This window comes from Zingiber officinale, chromosome 4B (assembly GCF_018446385.1).
Source record: "Zingiber officinale cultivar Zhangliang chromosome 4B, Zo_v1.1, whole genome shotgun sequence".
Lineage (NCBI taxonomy): Eukaryota > Viridiplantae > Streptophyta > Magnoliopsida > Zingiberales > Zingiberaceae > Zingiber > Zingiber officinale.
Genome location: NC_055993.1, coordinates 81,524,899 through 81,536,555, shown reverse-complemented (window position 1 = coordinate 81,536,555; position 11,657 = coordinate 81,524,899). Strand labels below are relative to the sequence as shown.

General features: G+C 38.7%; 1 protein-coding gene across 1 annotated transcript; it reads right to left on the bottom strand.

Moving 5' to 3' along the window:
• Positions 1-3,637: 3,637 nt before the first annotated feature.
• Positions 3,638-9,327, bottom strand: LOC121975266 (reticulon-like protein B18). The gene is made up of 9 exons (XM_042526822.1): positions 8,816-9,327; positions 8,558-8,720; positions 8,389-8,463; positions 8,076-8,217; positions 5,496-5,565; positions 5,348-5,413; positions 5,097-5,219; positions 4,782-4,950; positions 3,638-3,924 (listed from the first exon to the last, which is right to left on the bottom strand). The coding sequence occupies exons 1-8, from the start codon at positions 9,249-9,251 to the stop codon at positions 4,814-4,816; spliced, it is 1,212 nt and encodes a 403-aa protein (XP_042382756.1). The 5' UTR covers positions 9,252-9,327; the 3' UTR covers positions 3,638-3,924; positions 4,782-4,813.
• Between the last annotated feature and the right edge of the window lie 2,330 nt (positions 9,328-11,657).

Genomic DNA, 11,657 nt, shown 5'->3' with positions numbered 1-11,657 from the left:
TGCCGGCGGGAGGCTGTGAGGAACTCACCATCTCAAAAACGTAAAGGAGAGCGAAAAGACGCGATTGGAAGGGAGAGAAGCTTATTGGGGTGTCGTCGGAGAGCAACAAAGGAAGAAAAATCGCGGAGGAACAAGGACAGAATGTCGCCGGAGGAAGGAAGTCGCTGAGAAATGCAAGCAGTTATCCCCGAAGAGCTCGAGGACGGGGATGCGAAGAAGGAGAGCGATGCGCACGGGCTTATAAGCCTCGGGGTCGGCCAACCGAAGCCATCCGATCTAGGTTGCGGAAACTCAGGCAGAAATCGTACCGTTGAATTCGAAGCATCAAATGCCACATCACCAGCGGATATCCGCCTGTCACGTCAAACGTGCGGCGGCAGCGGGCAGGACACGTGGTGCCTCGCTACAGGCCGACATTCAATGGAGGCATGGGTCGTGCTCAGCCATCATGCGCCAGAATTTACACGGTTTCCTAGAAATATGGCTGACGTCAGCCCGGATCGTGCTCGCCCAAGGCAGCACAAGAAAAGGTTTTTCGAAGTATGAATGTTTGTTGTGCTGATGGATATAAGGAAGGGGACATGCCGCCGAACAACAGGCTCCAACATGTCGATCGACAGTAAAAGCTATTAACATTCGCTCGATTACAGAAGAGCAGTCCCATAGTCGACCGACGGATTGTGTCGAGCCGATCAGAAGATAAGGAACGCCATAAACTAAGCGGGTGAAAAGCTTCACAAACAATTTTGTCTAGTCAGTCGGACCTGCAGCCTCCTTCGACTAAACTTAAGGGGGAGGCATGTGATGCGGTGATGAGGGACCCATCCTGCGGGGGATAGCTGCCACGGTGGAGGTCAATGTCAAAGCGGTCAACACTTAGATATCATCAGTCGATAGATCGGACGAGCAGGTCAACGGTCAGATATCATCGACCGGTCGGGCGATCAGGTCAATGTTCAGATATCATCGGCCAGTCGGGCGAGCAGGTCAACGCTCAGATATCATCGGCCAGTCAGGCGAGCAGGTCAACGCTCAGATATCATCGGTTGGTCGGACGAGCAGGTCAAAGCTCGGATATCATCGGCCAGTCAGGCGATCAGGTTAACGCTCAGATATCATCGGTCGGTCGGGCGAGTGGGTCAACGCTCAGATATCGTCGGCCGGTCAGGCGATCATGCCCCGACCGGGGGGAGAAGGTTCCGGTCCGATCTCACCTTTGACACGGGGAGGTGTCAAATGACCAACACTCAAAGGAGTTTTGGACGCTAGACAGGAGGAAACGATATGCAGAAGTCAGGCTGAGCAGCTACCCCGCTCGGCCAAGCAGCAAGACTCGACATTGGCACAGTGGAGCTCCGACCGAGCGGACGTAACACAAGCACAGGGGAGTTCTGGTCGAACGGATGCGACACATGCAACGAAATCCCAGCCGAGCGAGCAGTACACAGGAGTAGCGAAGTCTCGGCCGAGCGGCTATCCCGCTCAGCCTAGCAACTACCTCGTTGTGTTATCCCCCGACATCCTTTTGGAAGTTAGTGTCGCTGACACCGGGCATGACTAACCAGAAGATTGTACAGCGAAAGCTTCCACTGTCACATCAAAGATATGCTCGACCTGTTAAGGTATTGTGTTAAGGACACTTTATTGACAAGTCTTTTCAGGGGAAACTTGGGGAAGCGTGCTCACCTTGGCGAGCGTGCACGCGCGGTACAGGAGCTCTATATAAAGGGGGGTTCAAGTATCGGCGGAGATACGCAATAGACATTATTTGTGCTACACTGTTCATTCTTGTTGTTGCTTCGCCTTCTACTTCATCGTCGGTGACTAATTTGAGCATTAGAGGACCCCTTCCCTGACTCGGCACTGGCATAATCTGTGTTGCAGGTCGGAGCGGAGTCTACAGACGATCATCGGGAACATCATATCTCCAACTTTCCATCTCATCGACTTTTGGATAACATCACTCTCTAATAATTGTTATAATTGTTTTAAAATTATTTTAAAAGTGATTTTTATTAAATTAAAGCAATGTTAATAAAGTTTAAATAATTTGACCAATGGTAAATAAAATTTTAATATAATAATGATTTATATAGTAATTTGATTAAAATGAATAATTAATTTTTCATATTGGAGTTGTTCCAATTACGTAGTTTTTATATGTTGAAACAGCTATTACTAGCTATGACAACTAAATTCTAAACCTTAAAACTTTGAATCTAAATCATAAATTCATTATCACAAAATACTTTTTATTAATTTGGTCCAAATTAATTTTAGACTTTATTTAAATTATTTTAAATTATTCAAAAATATTTTAAAATAATTATAATAGCTACTTTAATAACTTCCACGTTGTAAGAGTTTAGCGTAGCTTTTTTACAAACCGTTCTAACAATTACAAGCTACTATAACGTTGAATAAGAGTTATTTTAGAAATAAAATTTCTAATGGGATGTTCTTTTACTTTATTTTTATTTTTTTAAGACGCCCATGATTCACATAATTTGAAAGGTCTTTTAATTTTTGCCCAATTTTATCCGTACCTTATTTAAATAATTGTTGGATACAAATAATTTGTTATCGGAGATATATAGGGTATTAATTGAATTTAAACTGCTCTGAATTAAATTCAACTTATAGTCGAAATGATCTGAGTGGATAATATCAGACTGCCAGCAGAGGCTGATTTTTGCTACGAGGTGAAGAATTGATCGGCCGAGCAGAAGGCGGATCGACAGAGCGGAGGGACTGACCGAGGCCTGCGAGAGTCGCGGTTTTCTTGAAACAGATTCGCCCCTACCTCCGGCTGTGCTTCGAGGCTTACTCGGGTCGTCTGTTTCTCAGGATACAACGGTTTGCACTAGTGATCATGACGAACTGAGTGGGCACCCGATCGCTATCACGGGCACTCTGCCGAGCAGGAGTTGCACGACGGAGTAGGGGAATGAGATGGAGAGCTTCTGCTTGCTTCACTGCGTGTGTGTTCTCTCTGCCTGTGATCGCAGCCTCCTTATATAGGAGCTCAGATCAACGATAGCGTTAATGGTCGATTAATGACCATTACTAACCGAGCAGTGAAACGTTTACTGTTTCACTCATTATTATTCAAACGTTTAGATTCTGCAAAAGGTTGACAAAATATTGATTATTCCACTTGGGAGGATTGTGACCCGACTGGTTCGACATTCAGCACGCGCAGGTCGTGCCCACACACGAGTCAACATAATTCAGTACAATCCAAACCCTAGATTTACACCACCCCTACACATCTACGCATGAGAGAGAACCTCTCCCCATGCATTTGTTCACATTCTTAGTACATGTGAATCAATATAAACCAACCAACAAGCATGAAAACTTTCAATATAAGACTAAAGTCTCATTCATAATGAAGCTTCTCTCTTCTTCCACCTTTTCTCCATTCACATATTTAACAATAATTGAGTCGGACCTAATCATCAACCATTGACCATGCTGGATACAGTCAAAATCATAACAGCTCAGAGCAGGTCATGGCTGGCTTGAAGCCTTCCGGTTACCACATGCTTCTTTTTCTAAATAAGAATAGAACACAATGAACCCTTTGATACACTAAACTATGACAATGCATAACCTATATGATAACAATGAGAAAGCAATATGCAAATTTGAAGTAATTACATTGAGGTAAAGAAGGAAAATGGAAATTCATTACAGCAACTTGGTTCGCAGTGCTCATTACACAAGATGAACAAATTGATGTCTATTTGCGTGACTCTTGAGTTAATTTTCTTCGAAATCTCAGCCTCATATAGCTTGTAAGTCTCTGATCTTCATCCGATGTCTGCACTCATCACTGATCTCTAAATGCCTTAAACTATTTGATACCTCCTTTTGCTGCACCTCTTTTGAGATCCAGTTTGAACCAAGTGATATTGAACCCTGAGTTAAGTGAGAGAGGTAAGTGCATATATGGGATGTCAATGCTAAGTGCACAAAGGATCGTGTACAATATATAACTTATCGACAACAGGAAAAAATTGAGACTGCTAGATTGTCAGTTGAAGCCTTGAGAGATTGGCACGATGTCATAATCATCCATCGCGAATTAAGACAGGACATATAAAAAAAATTTAGAGGTAAATTATAACCTCTACATTATGTCTTTTATTGAGATAAAAATAAAAAATATAAATATCAAAGGATCAATTTGTAATTTTGTGGCAACTAAATTTGATCATATGGAGCAAAATAGAAATCACAACAATATAGAGCCGACATTTAGATATAGTTAATTAGCAAGCTGTATAGGAAAAAGAGTGAAAATAAGAATTTATATATTTTAAGGAGTAAACCATAATACAATCAATTGCGGATCAATTTGTAATTTTTTATTGGAGAGAGACTCAAATCCAGCGGAGGACAGATCCTCTTGTCCACAACTTACAATTGCGATCAGATTGTGGCCACTATTCGGCCGCAATTAATTGTGATCCCTTCACAATTGTATGTGGTCCATCGCTGGTCCACTTTTTTATGGACGAGAGGATATGGCCTGAGAGGATAAAAATGAGAATCACAAATAATAGATATTGAATTAATATGTAGTAAAATATGAACTATATAATAAAAATAAAGGAATAATATGTAATACTTCTAAGTTTAAAAATCTGCTGATATTTTCCCATCCGCTATCCTGCCTGAAAGCTATATACTTTCATATGCCTACTATTTCAACTATCCGTATGAAGACGAAAATTCTTTTAAGATTGTCAAAATAGAAGATCTTTAGTGCTTGCCTGGATTAAGTAGCTCCTGACTTTAGATCTACTCAATCAAGTTGCATCATAGGTGGTGTTTCTCCAGCTACCACCATTCCTTGCGGTTGCTCTAATTCCTTCCCTTCATTTCCACTTTCTTCTTGCTTGACTTGTTGGCGATAGCGAAGCATCACAATGAAGATAAATGCTGTGTTTCCACCGATTTACAGTCAGTAAAGGGAAATGTCTTTAAGGGCAGATGACATATCAATCTCTTAGGCAATCAATATGTATACTAGTATCCAACAAACACGCATCAGTAAAAAAACAAACAGAAGCAACTATTTGCAGTACCTGCAAAGAAGCGTGTCTTTGCACTAAAAAAGTTCCATAATATTGTGGCTGCTGATGCTGCAATAAACTTCTTCCTACGGCAAGAATTCCATGCCTCCAGTACCCAGTGTGCTGCATTCTCAGCTGTATAATAAGTAAACAGTGATACTTGATACAAGAAGAAACCTTCACCAATAACTATCTATTACTTTGAAAATTATTGGTATTAAGATAACACAAAATTAATATGGTTTTTACTGGAATATCAATACCTGTTCGGTGTATTTGTGGTGTATTGAGACAGTATAATTTGGGTAATGTGAAGGTTGCAAAAAAGCCTGCATTTTTTATAACAGTTATAATCCAGTGCAAGTGCTAGTAATCCTCAGGAAAGAGAGACATTATATCATCACTCTTTACCAGTTGCCAGAAGCCTCCAAAAGGTTATTAGGTGGCCATAGTTTGCACCAAGGAGAAGAACTGGCACTATCTGTTAGGCAGTAAAATGGTCAAGTTGATAAAATTTGCTGGAACAAGACCGAGCTTTAACCAAAGAATATGATATTTGGTGATCTGTGGTTGAATAACATGGTCCATATGCCATCAGCAGGCATATGTAATGTTGATGTGCATACAGCCATTGTCAAAAGACTGACATGATTTGTTTATCTGAAAAGAGAATTTAAATAAATTCTTAACAATCATGTGTAGGTGAGTGTTATGTTGGGCGCCTGAGTGCAGTGGGCCACCCGGAAGTGTTCCGGGCACCCTGCGTGGGCGGCCACAGGTGTGTGCAGGGTATCACCCCTATATATATGTGTGTGTGTGTGTGTGTGAGAGAGAGAGAGAGAGAGAGAGAGAGTGCATTTTATCAAAATGAAAAAAGATCCTAATTTTACAGAATTTATTAGTAGTCACAAAGATAAAATATGCGGTACTTTTGTGAAGAGACTCTGAAATTCCACATGCAAAAGTAGTAATCTTTTTGAGAAGCATAACTATCATTGATTACTCATAATAATCACATAACTATTGAGGGCAAAACACAGATACAAATATTGGTTGAACCATCAGTAGAAGCAAGTGACTAGCATGAAAATTGAAGCATTATTGTCTGATGATGAGCTTTAACAGCCTGCAGCTGAGTCTGCAAATAAGGATGACTAGCTTGGACTGGTGAATTAACCTTAATAATCTTCACGTGTATTTACTTTACTTTTGTGTCAATGGCTACCTAGGGATTCCTATTAATTTCGAATTTCATGATAAATTGTCATGACTCAAATCTCCTGTTGTTCTGATCCTCCCACTACAACTAGTTACATCATCAGATTTAACATTGACTAAACATAATGCTGCAACATCTCTATACATAGAGAACTTAGCCCAAAAAAGAGGAATATGGTATCATTAACACCACTTCACGTTCCTTGAAAAAAAAAACACATTTACTAATTCTGTATAAGATTTGAACTAGTCATTAGATATCATCGTTTAAAATCTCGACTCGTATTGGAGTTTCGGTTTACGATCGAAACGATATAGTTTCGGTATCATATCAGTATGATTTCGATATGTTTTAAATACAAAATATATTTAACTAAAAATAAAAAATTTAACTTAAAATTTTAAAAATACAAAAATAATAAAATAGTTTTTTAAAAGAAAAAGGGGGAAAAATCATAAACGCGGAGGCACTGCGATCCCACAGAGACCTCTGCGAGGTTGCGGAGGTCGCCACGTTCCCGCAGTGCCAACGGTGCATGTGCAGGGCGGAACGACAAATTTTGCTTGACATGGTACGAAATTTTAAACTATTGGTGCCAGCTCAATTCTAGAGACCAATTTAATTTAGAGCCAATAGATAGTGTCTTAATTTGTTTACTGTAAAAAATGAGGTAGACACTGTTTATAAATGAGTAGATAGAGGCGTTTGCCACCCACTAGTATCCTGAGAACATATAGCTTTTTGTTTGTAGCCTTTATTATTTTGTGTGGCAATTTCCCCTCTCTATTACAATATTTATAGAGTTGTGGTACAGAAGGAACATCTTTCCAAGGGATTAATAACACAGTTAGTGGTAGATGAAGTAGATAATTGTTGACATAAAAATCTTTCTCATAATCTTAATCCCAAATGAATGAAGCATCTTCTCTTTTTCTCCTATATCAGGGCAAATGAATTCGCTGAAAACAAATGAAAAAACAGTCTACTTACAAATCAAACACCATTTGATGTGTCTTAGCTCTATAAGTGTGTGGGTCTGGCATTTCTACGAGCACCTTTATATAGGAATGACCTATTTAGATTAGTCAGAAACAGAATGAAAAATGGAGTTTTCTTGATAATTACAAAACCTGGTCAACTCCAGTCGAGTGCTTAGAAAATCCGACTTCATGTCCCAGCTTTGAAAAAACTCACATTGACCTTGACCAAAACCAGATTGTGTGTGTGTGTTCCACCAAAAAAATCAACATGGCAAAAAAATCAAATATCTTTACCATGACATTTGATTGGTTGCTCAAACATTTTTTCTTCTAAATGACATTGATTACCACTCAGTGTCTATCTTATGATTCATTAGTTTCAAATAGCTTGGTTGAAATAAGTAACTCATTAGTGCTAAAGTTTTTTTCAATTAAGTTCACATTAAGACTTATATAGGATGATTTCCCTTTTTTTCCTATAGACAAATTTTCATTTTGCCAGGAGGTCTCTTCTATCGTCACTTTTATTCATTTTTCACATTTTCATAAAATATAAAAAATAATCAATTATTTATTTTATTAATTCTATTTTCCAAAGAAATAAAATCACACAGCAAAATAACTTGATTTTCTCCAGCTAATTAAACTTAAAGCAATATGCGGCTGGCTATGAATATGAGGCACATGCAAAAGATGAAATATTAGATATGCATATGTAGAATCAATCAGTAGCCACGTATGTTGCTTATGAAAATAATAAACAAGACAAGGAAGACAGAAATTGAGACTTGCCTTAAGAGTCCATGATGGATCACCAGAAAATATGTCTTGGGCCTTGGTTAGGAATGTGTTAACAGCCGGCAAAACAACTCGAGCAACACAAAGGATGTCATCTTCTGTCAATTGGAAGTATGCTCTAGTGGTACATTTCTGCCTGCGTATCATTAGAATCATACTTCCAATTTCTCAAATATACATTGAACAACAGGAATATGAACAAACTGTGATATTAATATACTTGCTCAGCAACATAGAAGATAAATGCATGTTTATGTGGAATGGATCCTCAATTAACGTGGGTTGGAGAAGACATTGCAATACTCACCTCTGAGATATTGTATTTTTGACAAAGGCGATGCTCGCGACCAAGAGACCAATGTGAGACGAGGCTGAAAGGGCGCTGCAAAGATTCAGTAGTGAAAAGAAAGCACAGATAATCCTCGAAGCGGAATATGACTTGTTGAGAGTCTCGTTATCACTGTGGTTAAACTAACCTAAATCTTGAGTCCGTTGAGCAAAAAGATGATAGGAAGAAAGCCGAACCAGATCCAAACCAAAGGGTGGATTTTGCAACATCTTTCCACATGATCAACTCGACAAATCGCTCAAACGAACCTTTTTCGCCAACAAACGGATCATCGTGGGAGATATCTGCATCTGAAGATGGCAAAAGAAAACTGAGTTATCCACTGAACATGTCAAGCCTAAAAAACACCGGAAAAAAATTAGGGAGGAGAAAGCCAGCGTCGCACCCAAATGGGAACGGCTGGAATTGGGAACGAGAAGCACAGATGTCGAGGTTTCCACGGAAGCAACCTTTTCTTTACCCCTCTTCCTCTTCTTTGCTCTTCCAACATCGTCGTCCTCATCATTGCCGTGAGTAACATCAGTCGCCCCCTCCCCAACGATTTCCTCCTCCGGTTTAGGGATTTTCACTCGAGATCTCCTCGAGGCGGTTGAAGAAGCTCCTATTTTCCCTCTTCTTGCCGGCTGAGCGGACGCCATAAACGATCGCGCTTCGGCGACCTCTGCAGCGGCGACTGGCTTCCGCCTCGGCCTCCTGCGCGGCGGAGGCGACGGTAGAGGGAGTGGTTGCTGTTGGAATAGTGAAACAGGGTTTTCAGGGAGTGAAGAGCGAGGCGTCGGCAGCGATGTGGGCGGAGACGAAGGCGGAGGCAAGGATTCCATCAGTCGGCGGCCGATAGCGAGAGAGAGGCGGCAAATTACTATATTTTTCGACTTCGAGAACGATTAAGATCTCTCACCCATCGATTTTTATCTAACTTGAATTGAATTTATTTAGTTCAAAACCTCCGTACCACCAAAACACCAACTTAAACAAATATGACCTGAAGTGTGTATAATTTAAGATAATCTACCTCAGCTATTCTATATAAAAATTTTATCTTAAATTTTAGATAGAATAGTTAAAAAAAATTTACATTAGTTATCATATCTATTCTCCTTTGATACATAATAATTCTCTAAATTAGAGCGTTTGGTTCTCTCCTAGGAATCGGAATGAAAATGGGTATCATAATATTATGGAATGGGAATGAGTATGAGCTTGAGTATCATTCTTAAAATGATGTTTGGTTAGTTAAATATTTTCAATCGGAATGAATCTAAATTTCCTTTTTTACCTTTACAGGAAAATAAGAGAAAAAATTAGATGAGAGAAAGTTGAATGTAAGAGAAATATATGATGAGAGAAAATTATGAGAGAGAAAAGTGTGATGAGAGAGAAAATGTGTTGGGAAAAATGAAGAGAGAGAAAGTATTATGAGATAAAATGAAAGAGTGAGGAGAGAGAAAGTACGATGAGAGAGAAAGAGTGATGGGAAAAAATAAAGAGAGAAAAAGTATGATGAGAGAAAATAAGAGACTGAGGAGAGAGAAAGTATGCTGAGAGAGAAAGAGAGATGGAAAAAATGAAGAAAGAGAAAGTATTATGAGAGGAAATGAAAAAGTGAGGAGAGAGAAAGTATGATGAGAAAGAAAGAGAGATGGAAAAAATGAAGAGAGAGAAAGTATTATGAGAGGAAATGAAAAAGTGAGGAGGGAGAAAGTATAATGAGAGAGAAAGTATGATTAGAGAAAATAAAGAGATAGTGTGATGAGAGAAAATGAAAAGAGAGAAACTGTGATAAGAGAAAATAAGGAGAGAGAGTATGTTAAGAAAGATTGAGGAGAGAGAAAGTATGATGAGAGAGAAAGTATGATGAAAAATAAAGAGAAAGTGTGTAATGGGAGATAATGAAGAGAGAGAAAATGAGGAGAGAAAGTGTATGATAGGAGAGAATATAGAGAGAAAATGATAGAGAATGTGTGATGAGAGAGAATGAGGAGAGCGAAAGTATATTGAGAGAGAAAGTATGTTGATAAACTAAGGAGAGAGAAAATATTATGAGAGAGAACAAGAAGATAGAGTGTGAAATTAAAAAAAAAAAATTGAACAAATATACTAAGGGTATTTTTGTCTAAAACTTAATTCACATTCCTATTCCATCAAAACCCAAGGGATGGGGTGAGTTTCATCCATACCCAAATTTTTTTGTTTCATTCCAAAATCTTGATTCCATTCCCATCAACCAAATACAAGGTTTGGGAATGAATCCATTCCCTCATTCCTAAACCCATAAACCAAAATATAAAATAATATAAAATAATAGAAAGCAGGTTTATGAGTAGAGTAGAGAATGAAAACTCTACTCTAAATATAAAATAATATTTCTTTTCAATCTCTTTCCTTTAACTCATTCTCTCTCCTTCCACTCATTCAATAAATATAATAATAAAAAATAGAAGAAAAAGAAGAAAATAATAAAAAATTGAAGATAATAAAAATTTTAGGGTAATTGATGTAATGTGCAGTGAAAAGTAATTATCTAAATTTAATATAGTGAGTTATTTACCTTAAATTTTAAATATAGTAATAGGGAAACTGATATGGATACTCTAAATCCGCTAGAAGTGTATAGAGGTTTTAAAAAAATTAAAATTTCTTTTCTACTCAGTCTTGAGCATATCAAGACTAAGTTGGATCCGATATGGAAATATCAAGCCTAGCATATGAGAAAAAGAATAAAATAGAAGATTTTTTTTTTTTCAAAAACTTCTGGACTATACTAACAAAGTTGAAAATAATAATAGAAGATAATTTAAACTTTTTACCATCTTAAAAATTCACATAATCTAAAATTAATACAATATAAAATCTTTAGGTCGATCAATGACTTTATTCAAAATTCATTAATAGACCTAAATACCTCAGATTGTACTTACTTTCAGGTCAAGTAGTGATCCGGTGGTAAGAGCGGGCCCCCCCTCTCTCTTGCAATGTCAACGCCGAGTGGAAGTCACCGGAGTAGCCGCCCATCCGGGAGGAGTGTGGTCCGACCGGACGGACGACCATAGACGGCCGGGCCGATGGAATCGAATACCCGGACGGGTTTGGCCGGCTCGCACTTATGGTTGGAAGGCACCCTGTCAAATCGGGGTTCCGACGCTCAGTTAAAAAGGTCATGGACCGAGTTGACCTTTTGACCGACCACAGTCATAAAGCACCCCTGTTTATTAGTCTCCACAAAGCAC